Source organism: Coregonus lavaretus (assembly GCF_964263955.1).
Source record: "Coregonus lavaretus genome assembly, chromosome: 4".
In the NCBI taxonomy this organism is placed as follows: domain Eukaryota; kingdom Metazoa; phylum Chordata; class Actinopteri; order Salmoniformes; family Salmonidae; genus Coregonus; species Coregonus lavaretus.
The window spans coordinates 71,861,321-71,878,625 of record NC_139991.1 but is presented as its reverse complement, the minus strand read 5'-3'; the positions used below and the strand labels follow the sequence as shown (position 1 = coordinate 71,878,625).

Here is a 17,305-nt window from a genome sequence, read left to right as displayed (position 1 = left end):
AACTTTGTCCATATTTGGACATCGTATCATGTGACCGGGCTCTCTTGTCTCTGCTCCAATCGCATTGCTCAGATGTGACGCTCAAGATTCAAAGTTGGTCAGCGAGGCGTAGCTAGGCTCGCTTCTCATTGGCATGTTATGTTTTCAGCAGTAACAACAGTCTGCAATAATATTTGTAAAACCTCGCTTATGAAAGCTGTGCAACTTTTGTGTGTCTTATTAGACCAGAATGGAGGGCAAAATGATCGGACCGGGTCCGTACAGGGCAACAAAGTTGGTGAGTTTCTTTTACGTCCAATGGCAGTGCTGGTAATGCAATGTTTGCTAGCTAGTTTTGTGGTCATTTCCATAGCTAACGTTAATTTGCCAAATTACTTGTTGGTTATGTTGTAAGAATTTTTTTTTCCTCCCCCCCCCCCCCCCCCCCGTTTTAATCGGAGAAGATACTGTTTTTTGGCTAATGCTAACTAGGTATTGGGATGGCTCTTGGCTGGCTGGCTAGCTTTGAAGGAATGTTCCGGCGCTGTCCAGTGCAGTGGCAGTGCGCTCTGTCTGGCAAGGTTTCTCACCGTGGTAAAGTTTGTATCTTCGCCAGACAGTACTTCAGGTTAGGCTCTTTGTGAAGGAAAAAATGTGTAGAACTTTGCACAGGTCTTACTTTCCCGATTCCCCGACCGGAGTTTCATAATCACACGGCAAAGGTGTAGGCAGCCTGGCACACGGTCAATGCAACTAGTTAGGGACCGTCAACAAAGTACATGATCACAATATAAAAATGTCAATAGCTTTAACCATGTTACTTAGCAACCTCATTTAAACTTTGTATTATACCTTCTATAGAGGCATGTTGCACATCCTTTAGATCGCTCCTAAAATTATTCCTACATTTTAAATGTACATTTATTAAAAATCACTTAAAATTCAATAACTCCTTGACCATGTGACCTAGACACCTCAACCCAACTTTGGAATGTTCACAGGGTAGGCAAACACATTGATCACCCTTTTGTTTTCCCAAAAAGTGCTTACATGATTTTATATAAATATTTGAAACTTTAAAATGACAATAGCTCTTCAACAATGTGACTTAGCAACCTAATTTCAACTTTGTAGTATTCCTTATATAGAGGCATGTTGCACACCCTTTACTTCTCAAACGATTCCTACATTTTTAAAATATACAGTGCCTTCAATGTATTCATACCCCTTGACTTATTCCACATTTTGTTACATCATGGATTCAATTGATATTTTTTCTCACCCATCTACATACAATACCCCATAATGACAGTGTGAACATGTGTTTAGCAATTTTTGAAAATATATTAAATGAAATCTAGAAATCTCATTTACATAAGTAATCATACCCCTGAGTCAATACATGTTAGTATCACCTTTTGGCAGCGATTACAGCTGTGAATCTCTCTGGGTAACTCTCTAAGAGCTTTACACACCTGGATTGTACAATATTAGCAGATTATTTAAAAAATGTTTCATGCTCTGTCAAGTTGGTTGTGGATCATTGCTAGACAGCCATTTTACATTTACATTTTAGTCATTTAGCAGACGCTCTTATACAGTTAGTGAGTGCATACATTTTCATACTGGCCCCCCGTGGGAAACGAACCCACAACCCTGGCGTTGCAAGCGCCATGCTCTACCAACTGAGCTACAGGGAACTTAGATTTTCAAGCCGGTTTACGTCAACTGTAACTAGGCCACTCTGGAACATTCAATGTCGTCTTGGTAAGCAACTCCACTGTATATTTGGCCTTGTGTTTTAGGTTGTCCTGCTGAAAGGTGATTTTTGTCTCCCAGTGTCTGTTGGAAAGCAGACTGAACCAGGTTTTCCTCTAGGATTTTGCCTGTGCTTAGCTCTATTCAGTTTATTTTTATACAAAACAAACTCCCTTGCCGATGACAAGGATACCCATAACATGATGCAGCCACCACCATGCTTGAAAATATGAAGTGGTACTCAGTGATGTGTTGGATTTGCCCCAAACATAAAACTTTGTGTTCAGGACATAGTTAATTTCTTTGCTACATTTTTGCCAGTTTTACTTTAGTGCCTTATTGCAAACCGGATGCACATTTTGGGAATATTTTTTTATCCTGTACAGACTTTCTCATTTTTAATTAATTTGTAAAAAAAATCCCAAAACATATTTACACTTTGACATTATGGGGTATTGTGGGTAGACCATTTTTTTACATTTTAGTCATATTAGCAGACGCTCTTATCCAGAGCGACTTACAGTTAGTAGTGACACACACTGAATTTAATCCATTTTAAATTCAGGCAGTAACACAAAATGTGGAAAAAGTAAATGGGTGTGAATACTTTCTGAAGGCACTTACTTTCTGAAGGCACTGTATATTGAAAATAATCACTTGAAAATCCATAGCTCTTCGAACATGACGTAGGCACCTCAAACCAACTTTGTATTTGTTGAAAGGGGAGGGATACATTGCACACCCTTTGGTTTTCCCAAAAAGCACTTAGACCAGTGTTTCCCAAACTTGGTCCTCGGGACCCCAAGGGGTGCACGTTTTGGTTTTTGCCCTAGCACAACACAGCTGATTCAAATAATTAACTCATCATCAAGCTTTAATTTCTTTGAATGAGCTGTGTAGTGCTAGGCCAAAAAACAAAACGTGTACCCTTTTGGGGTCCTGAGGACCGAGTTTGGGGAAACACTGACTTAGACAATTTTTAATATAAATATTTTAAACTTCAACCACGTGACTTAGCAACTTCACTGTCCGTTATTCCTTACGTAGAGGCATGTTGCACATCCTTTGGTGTTCAGAAAAATAATTTCATTCAGTAGTTACATTTTTTACTTTAGACCAAGGATCTATGGAAATTTATAATTGAGCAGCCGGATTGCAGTGGGAATGAAGCTGCCCCTGCCTCAGTTGGTCATACATTTTGGTGTACGTACCGTATCTTAGACCAGAGGGCAGATTCTGGAAGAAACCACACTGATTGTGAATTGAGTCCCATGCTCTTTGTGTTGCCTTTTTCCTTGCCTGTGTGAGCACTGCTGCTCTCAGACTGGCTTCCTTCCTCAGCTTGATGTAACAGGTGGCATGTGCAATAGCTCCGCAGGATTGTGGGAACTACGTCGAGGCGCTTCAGTCTCCATAGCAGGTAAATGTAAAATGTACTGTGTTTTCAGAGGAAGTTGAGGCTTCTGTCTGTAATAGTCCCTAAGTAATTGAAACTGCTGAACCTCTCTACCTGTTCTCAATTGAGGGTCAGCTGAGGTAACGAAATCAGCCTTCTTTCTAAAGTGAAAGAGGACCTCCTTTGCTTTGTTCACCCAGTGAGTTGCAACGTTTCATATTTGTATTTTTTGTCTTATGTGAACGGTGTATCTCTTTAATAGAAGGCGTTGCTTATTACTATCTATCACATTTTTATTATCAATTTGTTATGCGTCTTTTATTTCTTACTTTATTCCATGTTTCCTGAGGCATAGTCCTGGGCTCAGGTCCTCCGGCAAGGGAAACATAAGGAGAAACAGAGAGATGGAGGAGGATCAGTACACCAGATGGGCATGCTCTCTCAAATTCTCCTATCCTAAGATCACACAGTACACCAGATGGGCATGCTCTCTCAAATTCTCCTATCCTAAGATCACACAGTACACCAGATGGGCATGCTCTCTCAAATTCTCCTATCCTATCTGGTGTATGGTATGGTCTTAGGCATGCTTCCTCAAATTCTCCTATCCTAAGATCACACAGTACACCAGATGGGCATGCTCTCTCAAATTCTCCTATCCTATCTGGTGTATGGTATGGTCTTAGGCGTGCTTCCTCAAATTCTCCTATCCTAAGATTACACAGTACACCAGATAGGACAGACTGACCCTATCACCCTGGCACATAGGCTATTGCAGCATAGATACTTGAGACTGAAACGGATGGGGGTCGAGCAACACTGGCCCTGTCCAAAATTACTCCCAGACAGGGCCAATCAGGCAGGATAAACATCAAAGCACAGCCTCCACACCACTCAAGGGAATTCAACAGACTACTAACTTACTACCCTGAGACAAGGCCGAGTATAGACCAGGAAGATATCCCCTACCGCACTAGCCCTAAGGGGGCGCAAAACCGGAAAGGAAGATCACGTCAGTGACTCAACCCACCCAAGGGAGTTGAGTGTAGCAAACAAAGCCTAGCATGACATGATGCACCTGCATAAGGAAGGCATGGGAGAGCGTGAACCAGCCAGTGACACGGCCTCCGTAATATGGTCAGAGGCAGAGAATCCCAAGAGAGAGTGGGGAGCCGGCCAGGCAGAGACGACAAGGGTGATTCCTCTCGCCAGTGCCTTGCCGTTCACCTTCGCACCCCTGAGCCAGACTACACTCAATCATAGGACCTACAAAACAGATGAGTCAGTAAAGACTTAAAGGTTGAGACTGAGTCTGCTTCTCACTTGGATTGGCAGACCATTCCATAAAATAGGAGCTCTATAGGAGAAAGCCCTGTCTCCAGCTGTTTCCTTCAAAATTCTAGGGACAATAAGGAGGCCTGCGTCTTATGACCGTAGAGTACGTGTAGGTATGTACGGCAGGACCAAATCAGAGATAAGTAGAAGCAAGTCCATGCAATGCATTGTAGGTTAACAGTAAAACACGGAGATCAGCCTTAACATTTACATTTTAGTCATTTAGCAGACATTCTTATCCAGAGCGACTTACAGTTAGTGAGTGCATACATTTTCATACTATTAACAGGAAGCCAGCAGGCCAGCACTGGAGTAATATGATCACGTTTTGGTTCTAGTCAAAACATCTTGGGCTCCCGAGTGGCGCAGCGGTCTAAGGCACTGCATCTCAGTGCTTGAGGCGTCACTACAGACCCCCTGGTTCGATTCCAGGCTGTATCACAACCGGCCGTGATTGGGAGTCCCATAGGGCGGCGCACAATTGGCCCAGCGTCGTCCGGGTTTGGCCGGTGTAGGCCATTATTGTAAATAAGAATTTGTTCTTAACTGACTTGCCTAGTTAAATAAAGGGAGACTGGGTAATTATTGGAGGGTAACATAGGTGTCTGAAGAGATGGTTTGTGAGTCTGGTTTTAAATATGCAAATGGCGTGATGGATGTTACGAGTTTCAGAGGACTGCAGCTGAGCTGAAGGCACTGAAGACAAGGTCCCCAGTGGCCAGTAGTCTGGTGTTGGGGGTTATAAGGAAGCCGGAGTCAGATGAGTAGAGTGAGTGACGGGATTTAGATGTGCAGAATGTCAGAGAGGTAAGAAAGAGCCAGGACATGGAGAGATGTGTAGGTGCGCAATGTAGTTGGTGGAGAGTGGATGTTTTCCCAAGTTTTGGTGCGGAATAGGGAATTTTCCGGTTCCAGTGGTGTGAAATAAAAGATCGAAGGATAGAGCGAACGCGACTGTCTTTTAAAGGTTTAATAGCATTCAGACAATGTGCACAATGATGAGAAGTTGCATACAGTCTGCAAACGTATCTTACACTTCAGCCTGCAAACGTATCTTACACTTCAGCCTGCAGCCTTACTTTATTCTGTAATGTCAGGTAAGGACCCAGAGGAGGGGGAACACTATCTTTTGCCCTACCCCTGCCAGCCGATCAGAATGCCTGCAAACAGATTGAGCCATAACGGTAACACCAAAATGGTGTACCCTTCAGAGTGAGCACTGAAGCAACAGAATTGTGAATATATTGAAGAGGGTTGACAGAGGCTATAGAGATGAGCGTTGCAGTAGTCCAGGTAAGAGGTGACAATCTGATAAACTGTTCAACACAATACTATTCAGAATGCCCAAAACCTGGCGGTCCAACTTTGCCGAGCAGAAAGTATTTTTTTGTGAAACTGAGGGAGTCATGGCAGACTTGCTTTGTAGTATAAACCAAAGGGTGTGCGATGTGTGTCCCTACCCTGTGAATAATACAAACATTCCTAAGTTGGTTTGAGTTGCCTAGGTCTATTGAAATGTGATCAAGGAGCTATTGAAATTCAAAGTAAAAAATGTAACTAATAAATTAAGATAAAATAAATTCAAAAAGAACATTGAAAACCAAAGGGTGTATGATGTGTCCCTACCCTTTGCACATTCCAAAGTTGGTTTGAGGTGTCTACATCACATATTAAAGGAACTGTTTAATTTTAAGTGATTAAAAAAAAAAATATATATATATTTTTTTTTTAAATGAAGGAATCGTTTTATGAGAACTTAAGGGTGCGCAACATGCCTCTCTTTCTATATAAGGAATAATACTAAGTTGAAATAAGGTTGCTAAGTCACGTGGTTGAATATTTATTTAAATTGTAATCTTGTGATCATGCACTTTGTTGACGGTCCCTAACCAAATGCATTGTCATTTTCCATGTGATTATGAAACTCTGGTCAGAATTGGGAAAATAAGACCTGTGCAATGTTGTACAACTTTTTTTATTTTTTTATGATAAAGAGCCTAACCTGAGATATGCAGCTCAAATCGTTCGCGAGCTATTTAAGTTTGAAGGTCCGAATGTCTGGCGAATCTCAAACCAACTTTACCACAGTAAGATACCCTCTGGCCAACAGCCATTGACTGCAGACTGTCATATTTGCATTGACATGTTTGACCACAGAATTAAATGGAACAACAAAATTGTATCTCTAACCCTAATTTCCAGATGGCAAGGAACCGTTTTGTGGAGATTACTTTAATTGCTGCCAGTCTAATAACCCGGACGACAGGAAATAACACTATAAAGAATGGTTTTGCTTCTAACTAGTAGTGGGAATTGACATGGTCACGGATTGATTTCAATTGTAGTCTAATGCCCATATTCTAAAAACCTGATAGATGAATTACCTAAAATATGCATTTCCTTGACTTGTTTGTCTAATTTCATCTACCATTTGTATAGTTTTTACACATGGTCTTGAAGATGTGCCATCATGAGTCTAAATCTCAGTCTAAATCCTGGTACATTATGGGCCATTTTTCCAGACTAAGATTAAGCCTAGTCCTAGTGCTCAATGGAGAATCTCATTGAAATTGCCTTTTTAGTCCAGAACTAGGCTTAAACTGGCCCTAGACGTTAGAGCCCTCCATCTAGGCAGAGTCACCATGCAGCTTTCTTTTGATGGGGAGCCATCTAGCCAGCTACAGTATATTACCATGATCTAGATCAGGGATGGGGGCCACAAAGAAACGGAACTCATGATGAGGGGCCGCAGGGGGTCTGCGTACTCACATCCATACACCCCCTCCCCGCGAGCAAAACATTTTAGCGGCCCCCCTCGTGACAACGAAGAGGAAAAAAATATGTTTTAAAGTTAATTTCCTGCAATTCTACACATTTTGCATGGGGCGTAGAGAAAAGGTTGCAGTTTTAAAACTAGTTTGCTGCAATTCTACTCATTTTGCCATGTTGTGGAGAGAAAATATACAGTGCATTCTGAAAGTATTCAGACTCCTTCCCCTTTTCCACATTTTGTTACGTTACAGCCTTATTTTAAAATTGATTAAATAAATAAAACATCTCAATCTACACACAATACCCCATAAGGACAAAGCGAAAATAGGTTTTTAGACATTTTTGCAAATGTATTAAAAATAACAACCAGATATACCTTATTTACATAAGTATTCAGACCCTTTGCTATGAGACTCGAAATTGAGCTCAGGTGCATCCTGTTTCCATTGATCATCCTTGAGATGTTTCTACAACTTCATTGCAGTCCACCTGTGGTAAATTCAATTGATTGTACATTATTTGGGAAGGCACAATCCTATCTATATAAGGTCCCACAGTTGACAGTGCTTGTCAGAGCAAAAACCAAGCCATGAGCTCGAAGGAATTGTCTGCAGAGCTCCGAGACAGGATTGTGTCGAGGCACAGATCTGGGGAAGGGTACCAAAACATTTCTGCAGCATTGAAGGTCCCCAAGAACAGTGGCCTCCATCATTCTTAAATGGAAGAAGTTTGGAACCACAAAGACTCTTCCTAGAGCTGGCCGCCCGGCCAAACTGAGCAATCGGGGGAGAAGGGCCTTGGTCAGGGAGGTGACCAAGAACCTGATGGTTACTTTGACAAAGCTCCAGAGTTTCTCTGTGGAGATGGTTGTCCTTCTGGAAGGTTCTCCCATCTCTGCAGCACTCCACCAATCAGGCCTTTATGGTAGAGTGGCCAGACGGAAGCCACTCCTCAGTAAAAGGCACATGACAGCCCGCTTGGAGTTTGCCAAAAGGCACCTAAAGAACGCTGTCCATGAGAAACAAGATTCTCTGGTCTGATGAAACCAAGATTGAACTCTTTGGCCTGAATGCCAAGTGTCAGGTCTGGAGGAAACCTGGCACCATCCCTATGGTGAAGCATGGTGGTGGCAGCATCATGCTGTGGGGATGTTTTTCAGCGGTAGGGACTGGGAGACTAGTCAGGATGGAGGGAAAGATGAACGGAGCAAAGTACAGAGAGATCCTTGATGAAAACCTGCTCCAGAGCACTCAGGACCTCAGACTGGGGCGAAGGTTCACCTTCCAACAGGACAACAACCCTAAGCACACAGCCAAGACAATGCAGGAGTGGCTTCGGGACAAGTCTCTGAATGTCATTGAGTGGCCCAGCTAGAGCCCGGACTTGAACTCGATTTGAATATCTCTGGAGAGACCTGAAAATAGCTGTGCAGCGACGCTCCCAATCCAACCTGACAGAGCTTGAGAGGATCTGCAGAGAAGAATGGGAGAAACTCCCCAAATACAGGTGTGCCAAGCTTGTAGCGTCATACCCAAGAAGACAAGGCTGTAATCGCTGCAAAAGGTGCTTCAACAAAGTACTGAGTAAAGTACTGAGTAAAGGGTCTGAATACTTATGTAAATGTGATATACTTTAAAAAAAATTATTATAAATTAGCACATGCTTTGTCATTATGAGGTATTGTGTGTAGTTTGCTGGAACAAAAACTATTTAATCAATTTTAGAATAAGGCTGTAACGTAACAAAATGTAGAAAAAGTCAAGGGGTCTGAATACTTTCCGAATGCACTGTAGCAGTTTACAGCTAATTTCCTGCAACTCTACACATTTTGCCATAGGGTGGAAGCAAATGTTTGCCATTTTTAATATGATAATTCGATGATCAATGGGCCCCACGTCGGTCGGAAATTCAACCATGCTTACTACAAGTTTAGATAGCTGGCCGCTAGACTAACTAATCAATCTAAAAATGTTTAGCTGACATGGGCTAATTGAGTGACTGCTGAGGCACAACCACATTTCCATATTGCACCTTGTGTATTCTATTATTCTAACTCTCAACTGTAACCCCAACTGAGTTTCAAAAAAAATAATATAATTGTTTTTTTGCCACGGGCCGCCAGTTGCCCATCCCTTGTCTGTCTGTCTCTAGCTGCTTTATGTATAAAACTGAGGAGTATGTGCTCCCTAAGCTTCAATGGGCATGATGCCCCTGCATGTAGCTAGGTATGCATTTAGTTTGTTATTTAGGCCTACAGTGAGGGGGAAAAAGTATTTGATCCCCTGCTGATTTTGTAAGTTTTCCCACTGACAAATAAATGATCAGTCTATAATTTGAATGGTAGGTTTATTTGAACAGTGAGAGACAGAATAACAACAAAATAATCCAGAAAAACACATGTCAAAAATGTTATAAATTGATTTGCATTTTAATGAGGGAAATAAGTATACTTTTTTCCCTCAGTGTATATTTGACATGCCCCATGTAAAGTAGAGATTGTGGTATAAATGGTGGTTTTACAGGCTAGGCTGTAAGTCAGTAACTCCTCATCACAGCACATAATTAACACTTTACTAAATATGTGTTTAAATAAACTCTTGAATGCATCTGTCCTGCAGTGGAATGAAACTATCAAGCTCTTCCGTGGAGGCATGCCACTGAAAAGACACTGGGCATACTTCCGTAGCTATGACAACAGCTTCACTGGATCCGAGGCTGTTGATTGGCTACATGAGCTGCTGAAGCGGAACCATAACTTTGGGCCGGAGGTGACCCGGTACCAGACCCTACAACTGCTCAGGAAATTCATGAAGAACCACGTCATTGAGGATGTTAAGGGCCGTTATGGGAAGGAAGACTTTGAGGACAGTGGTCAAGTCTACAGGTGATGATGATGATGATGTCGTCCTGTTATTGGGCTGTATTGCCTGTCATGGCAGACTACTTTGCTGCACATTTACATTTTACATTTTGGTACTTTAGCAGATGTTCTTATCCAGAGCCACTTACAGGAGCAATTAGGTGCCTTGCTCAAGGCCACATCGACAGATTATACAGTGGGGAGAACAAGTATTTGATACACTGCCGATTTTGCAGGTTTTCCTACTTACAAAGCATGTAGAGGTCTGTAATTTTTATCATAGGTACACTTAAACTGTGAGAGACGGAATCTAAAACAAAAATCCAGAAAATCACATTGTATGATTTTTAAGTAATTAATTTGCATTTTATTGCATGACATAAGTATTTGATCACCTACCAACCAGTAAGAATTCCGGCTCTCACAGACCTGTTAGTTTTTCTTTAAGAAGACCTCCTGTTCTCCACTCATTACCTGTATTAACTGCACATGTTTGAACTCGTTACCTGTATAAAAGACACCTGTCCACACACTCAATCAAACGGATCAGCCCAGAACTACACAGCAGGACCTGGTCAATGACCTGAAGAGAGCTGGGACCACAGTCTCAAAGAAAACCATTAGTAACACACTACGCCGTCATGGATTAAAATCCTGCAGCGCATGCAAGTTCCCCCTGCTCAAGCCAGCACATGTCCAGGCCCGTCTGAAGTTTGCCAATGACCATCTGGATGATCCAGAGGAGGAATGGGACAAGGTCATGTGGTCTGATGAGAGAAAAATAGAGCTTTTTGGTCTAAACTCCACTTGCCGTGTTTGGAGGAAAAAGAAGGATGAGTACAACCCCAAGAACACCATCCCAACCGTGAAGCATGGAGGTGGAAACATCATTCTTTGGGGATGCTTTTCTGCAAAGGGGACAGGACGACTGCACCGTATTGAGGGGAGGATGAATGGGGACATGTATCGCGAGATCTTGGCCAACAACCTCCTTCCCTCAGTAAGAGCATTGAAGATGGGTCGTGGCTGGGTCTTCCAGCATGACAACGACCCGAAACACACAGCCAGGGCAACTAAGGAGTGGCTCCGTAAGAAGCATCTCAAGGTCCTGGAGTGGCCTAGCCAGTCTCCAGACCTGAACCCAATAGAAAATCTTTGGAGGGAGCTGAAAGTCCGTATTGCCCAGCGACAGCCCTGAAACCTGAAGGATCTGGAGAAGGTCTGTATGGAGGAGTGAGCCAAAATCCCTGCTGCAGTGTGTGCAAACCTGGTCAAGACCTACAGGAAACGTATGATCTCTGTAATTGCAAACAAAGGTTTCTGTACCAAATATTAAGTTCTGCTTTTCTGATGTATCAAATACTTATGTCATGCAATAAAAAAATGCAAATTAATTACTTAAAAATCATACAATGTGATTTTCTGGATTTTTGAAGTGTACCTATGATAAAAATTACAGACCTCTACATGCTTTGTAAGTAGGAAAAGTAGGAAAACCTGCAAAATCGGCAGTGTATCAAATACTTGTTCTCCCCACTGTATATATTTTTTCACCTAGTCGGCTTACTGGTCCAACGCTCTAAACCACTAGGCTACCTATGAGAGAAGTAGGCAGGCAAAGTAATGTGTCAAAAAAGGCCAATGCACACATGACATGCAATGACCCTGTCTGCTTTAATGTGGTCTAAGGAGATATTGAGCTGTCTAGATAAAGAAATCTGAAGGCCTGTTGTCCTTAAAAGTACATGAATGTGTGGAAGGGCTGCCGGTCAGAGTGGTCTGTCCTCATCTGTTCATACCCCTGACTTCTCTTCTCTGTGACCCTAGGTTTCCGCCTACATCCCCCCTGAAGCCCCTGCCTCAGCGGCCCCCAGTGTCAGAGAACTGCGACCTGCCCCGGCTCATCCGCTGGGACGACTACGAGGAACTGCCCCAGCCAGAGAAGATCCCCATGAAGCCTCTGATCCTGGTGAGAGAAACAGAGAGAGGCCAGGGGCTAGGGGCCAGGGGCCAGGGGCCAGGGGCTAGGGGCTAGGGGCCAGGGGCTAGGGGCCAGGGGCTAGGGGCTAGGGGCCAGGGGCTAGGGGCCAGGGGCTAGGGGCCAGGGGCTAGGGGCTAGGGGCCAGGGGCTAGGGGCCAGGGGCCAGGGGCCAGAGGCTAGGGGCTAGGGGCTAGGGGCCAGGGGCTAGGGGCTAGGGGCCAGGGGCTAGAGGCCAGGGGCTAGAGGCTAGGGGCTAGGGGCCAGAGGCTAGGGGCTAGAGGCTAGGGGCTAGAGGCTAGGGGCTAGGGGCCAGGGGCTAGGGGCTAGGGGCTAGGGGCCAGGGGCTAGGGGCCAGAGGCTAGGGGCTAGGGGCTAGGGGCCAGAGGCCAGAGGCCAGAGGCCAGAGGCCAGGGGCTAGGGGCCAGGGGCTAGGGGCTAGGGGCCAGGGGCTAGGGGCCAGGGGCTAGGGGCTAGAGGCTAGGGGCCAGGGGCTAGAGGCTAGGGGCTAGGGGCCAGGGGCTAGGGGCTAGGGGCTAGGGGCCAGGGGCTAGAGGCTAGGGGCTAGGGGCCAGGGGCTAGAGGCTAGGGGCTAGGGGCCAGGGGCTAGGGGCCAGGGGCTAGGGGCCAGGGGCTAGGGGCTAGAGGCTAGGGGCCAGGGGCTAGGTGCTAGGGGCTAGGGGCTAGGGGCTAGAGGCTAGGGGCTAGAGGCTAGAGGCTAGGGGCCAGGGGCTAGAGGCTAGGGGCCAGGGGCCAGGGGCTAGGGGCCAGGGGCTAGAGGCTAGGGGCTAGGGGCCAGGGGCTAGAGGCCAGGGGCTAGGGGCCAGGGGCCAGGGGCCAGTACAGCTGTTTATCTTTACAGTTAGCTGTTGCTGTTTTCACTGACCTTTTTTATGGTTGTTGAATTTTAGAGATGGCACAACGATACGTAATGTAATAATTATTATTACACACACACACTCTCTTAGAAACTGGGGAAACATGTTAAAATGTTATTCTAATAATAATAATAATATAATATATGCCATTTAGCAGACACTTTTATCCAAAGTGACTTAGTTATGTGTGCATACTTTTTTCGTATTGGTGGACCCAGCCGGACCAATACACAGTATTGGAGGGTTCCATGAGTGTCATAGCTTTCTATGTTTTGATTTTCCTCAGAACTCAGAGATGTGGAACAAGAGACACAGCATAGCCATCGGAGAGGTGCACGAGTGCAAGATCATACGCAGGAGTGACATCACCCCCAAGCAAGTCGACCAAATCTGGAAGTCAATGACAATCGCACAGTACGTAGCTAGCTGTCCACCACATACCATCAATGGACTTGTGCTTGTTGGTCAACACTGTGTGTGTCACTGCTTTTCCTTTTACAACTGTTGAATACTACGTTCTGTTCTAGTTTGCAGAGAGTGCTCGGTCTGAAGACAATGGATGGAGTGTTGGATCCCAAACGCGTGAATGCGAAGCAAATCATTCACAATGTATTCAGTGTCAACAAAACAGGAATAGTCATTCTGAAGAACAAAGCGGGTATGCAACTTTTGCAGTCATTCTGTAACATTGCTCATGGCCATTCTCTACCGTATAAGATTAATAACTAAACATACAAAATAAAAAAAAAGCCTAACTTTTTCCTATATTTGCTCATGTTTTGCATTACCAGAGGACATGCCCTATTGGGTTTTATCAGCAATGAAGTGCCTAGCCAACTGTGAGTAAAGCTATACTGATGATAATCCTCTCCTCTTGCCCTTAAACATCTGCTTTGGGTTCACCCTTGTTACCAATTGGCTGCAGTATGGAGAGTTTGTACTCTTACCAATACAGCAAGACCCAACAGACAATTGTTTTTACTATTTCCTTGAACATCTGCTCATGTTTGCTTTGGGTCTTCTTGTTTTGTACATAAAGTTAGGCTTGAATCGCTCTCTTCTTTAGGGCCCAACGGTAGGGAGACCAAGCAGCCCATGTACCCAGGCTTTGAGCGTGACGTGCTGCGGACGGTGGCTGAGTACTTCCAGAGACTCAAAGAGCCCCTGTTGACCTTCCAGCTCTATGAAGTCTTTGTCAACATTCTCAGTGAGTAATGTGTCAACTAACAACAACGATACTAGAAAACACCACTACTCCTGAAGAGGAAGCACTGCATTATTTCTGTTATTAGATCTATGGCCACTTTGTGAGGTAGAAGAGGAACCGCTTTGGCTGTTATGTGGCAAACTGTGAACACTTCAGGGCCGCACAGAACTTTTACTGAAGCCTTTTCTTACCGTATTTCAACTGGGCAAACAACCTGTGGACCATTGGGTTGTAATAAACTGTCCAACAAAATCTGATCCGAAACACATGAGAGACGGATAGACGCAATGCCAGGGAAGGTCCTGTGTACCTCAAGCCACCTCTTCCCCCAGGTCTGCTGCAGCAGAAAGAAGTGGCAGCGGAGGCCCTCCAGGTGTGCAGCCTCCTGCTGCCCCCGGCCAACCGCCGCAGACTCCAGCTGCTCCTCCGCCTCATGGCCAGGGTCTGCCAGAACCCCGCCCTTCCCCCGCTTAACGACGCCATAGCAACACGCACCCTGGTACAAACGACTTTCCATCTGAACTGTTGTTATGGAGGGCTTGCATTTTATACGGATTTTCCCACTAGGTTTCAAAGCGCTTCATAGTAAGTGACTGTATTTTTCTGTTTTCCCTCCCCGCTCGTTGTTCATGGTCAGATGGTGCAGACATTCTCGCGCTGCATCCTGGGCTCTGCAGAGGAGGTGGACCTGGACGAGCTCCTGGCCACCAAGCTGGTCACCTTCATGATGGAGCACCACGAAAGTGTCCTCAGGGTGCCGTCTAGCCTGCACAGACACGTGGAAGATCACCTCTCCCACCTCAGGAGGGTACAGGTCAGCCCAACGCTGTCATAGCATACTGTTTACAAACCCAGAGAAAGTACACTGACAGCCTGTCTTGGGTCGTGTTCATTAGTGCACGCAATGGAAAATGAAAATTAGCGTTTCTCATGGGACAAATCCAGATCATTCCTCTGTTTTATTCCCCGTTTTCCATTTGGTGCCTAATGAACACGACCCTGGTCAAATCGTGTACGTTTATATGTGAAAGGGTGTGCTTTCGTTTCACCCTTGGTGAGGTAGCAATTGTTTGATTTCTCAAGCTGTGTCAATATACTGAGTTCAAATGCGACTGATAATTGAATAACCATTATATAATGTCATAACTCATCATACTATGATCACTTTGATATATTTACGTTTACCTACCAGTTGCATCAACTCAATCTCTATGGATTTTGATTGAACATGGGGGATTCTTAACAGCCTCTCCCTCTATCAACCCCAGAACAATAAGTATTTTTAAACTCTCTTTCTCTACCCCCAGATAAAGTATGCAGGTGCAGATACAGACGCCTCCCTGGCGTCTCCGTCGTACTGCAGGCAGATCAGCAGGGCAGAGTTTGAGGAGCAGAGGGTCTCCAGCTCCCAGGGGCCCATGCAGGAGCTGCTGGAGGGCCTCATCGCAGACACTGAGCTCTCAGCCAAGGACAAGAGGAAGAGACTCAAGCAGGTACACTCAAAGAAGAGCTCTTTCCCTATATTAACTTTGCTAGGGCAGGATTGATAGAACTCCAGCCTACTGGCGCTCTCTGTAAACTAATCATCTTACCGTTCCTCAGTTCCAGAAGTCCTATCCGGAGATCTACCGCAGGCGGTTCCCAACAGCGGAGAGCAAGGCTGCCGTCCTACCAGAGAAAGCTCCACGGCTCAAACCCCAGCTCATGCTCCTAACCCTGAAGAAACCCTTCCAGCCTTTCCAGAGGAGCTGGAGCTTTAGGGCCTAAACTCTCACCTCTGACTCGGCACGTCTGACCACTACAGTGTGGCCAGGAGACATGGGTGTTGGAGTGTTTGGAGCATGTTCCACAGCAGGTCAATGAGAATAGAATTCACAGGGGTAAAGTGGCAATGGTATGGAATAGTGTTGCCAATTTGACTTACTATAGTAGAAACTACTGTTAAACTAAGAAGAGAAGGATGCTAGGAATCCATAAAGGGCAGCTTGTGTTAGCCAACATTTAAACAGTGAATGGAAATGATCATAGGTCTATAGAATTGGTCACTACCGGTAGAATTACTCATTTGTGTGCCATGTTTTTTAAATATTATTTTTGTTGTATTTTGTATTTTATTTTTTCTCCCCAATTTCAATCTTGTCTCATCGCTGCAACTCCCCAACGGGCTCGGGAGGCGAAGGTTGAGTCATGCGTCCCCCGAAACATGACCCGCCAAACCGCGCTTCTTAACACCCGCCCGCTAAACCAGGAAGCCAGCCGCACCAATCTGTCGAAGGAAACACCGTTCAGCTGACGCCGGCAGGCGCCCGGCCCGCCATAAGGAGTCGCTAGAGCCCAATGAGCCAAGTAAAGCCCGCCCGGCCAAACCCTCCCCTAACCCGGACGACGCTGGGCCAAACCCTCCCCTAACCCGGACAACCCTGGGCCAAACCCTCCCCTAACCCGGACAACCCTGGGCCAAACCCTCCCCTAACCCGGACGACGCTGGGCCAAACCCTCCCCTAACCCGGACGACGCTGGGCCAAACCCTCCCCTAACCCGGACAACCCTGGGCCAAACCCTCCCCTAACCCGGACGACGCTGGGCCAAACCCTCCCCTAACCCGGACAACCCTGGGCCAAACCCTCCCCTAACCCGGACGACGCTGGGCCAAACCCTCCCCTAACCCGGACGACGCTGGGCCAAACCCTCCCCTAACCCGAACGACGCCGGGCAAATTGTGTGCTGCCTTATGGGACTCCCGATCACGGCCAGTTGTGATACAGCCCGGGATCGAACCCGGGTCTGTAGTGACGCTTCTAGCACCGAAATGCAGTGCCTTAGACCGCTGCGCCACTCGGGGGGCCCATGTCTTTTCTGCTAAATTCATGGTCCACCAAGAGAACACTGATAAAAAAAATAAAATAATCTAATGCATTTCAATTGGCCATTTACAGTGAGTTCCAAAAGTATTGGGATGGTGACCATTTCTGTTGTTGTTTTGGCTCTGTACTCCATCACTTTGGATTTGAAATGATACAATGACTATGGGGTTAAAGTGCAGACCTCTGCTTTAATTTGAGGGTATTTTCATCCATATCGGGTGAACCTTTTAGAAATACAGAACTTTTTGTTCAGTCTCCCCATTTTAGGGATCCAAAAG

General features: G+C 45.4%; 1 protein-coding gene across 1 annotated transcript; it reads left to right on the top strand.

Moving 5' to 3' along the window:
• The first annotated feature begins 127 nt into the window (after positions 1-127).
• Positions 128-17,054, top strand: LOC311127795 (DEP domain-containing protein 1B-like). The gene is made up of 11 exons (XM_084159674.1): positions 128-277; positions 9,859-10,124; positions 11,928-12,069; positions 13,243-13,370; positions 13,484-13,614; positions 13,748-13,795; positions 14,023-14,163; positions 14,496-14,662; positions 14,801-14,977; positions 15,471-15,656; positions 15,766-17,054. Exons 1-11 carry the CDS (start codon positions 230-232, stop codon positions 15,928-15,930), a joined length of 1,599 nt encoding a protein of 532 aa, XP_084015800.1. The 5' UTR covers positions 128-229; the 3' UTR covers positions 15,931-17,054.
• Positions 17,055-17,305: the final 251 nt, after the last annotated feature.

What these genes read in the sequence shown, in the direction of transcription:
- LOC311127795 (XM_084159674.1), top strand. Translation starts at nt 230, where the DNA reads ATGGAGGGCAAAATGATCGGACCGGGTCCGTACAGGGCAACAAAGTTG. An exon ending in GACAGTGGTCAAGTCTACAG is followed by an intron (nt 10,125 to 11,927) that starts GTGATGATGATG and finishes CTGTGACCCTAG; the next exon opens with GTTTCCGCCTACATCCCCCC. An exon ending in AGAGGAAGAGACTCAAGCAG is followed by an intron (nt 15,657 to 15,765) that starts GTACACTCAAAG and finishes ACCGTTCCTCAG; the next exon opens with TTCCAGAAGTCCTATCCGGA.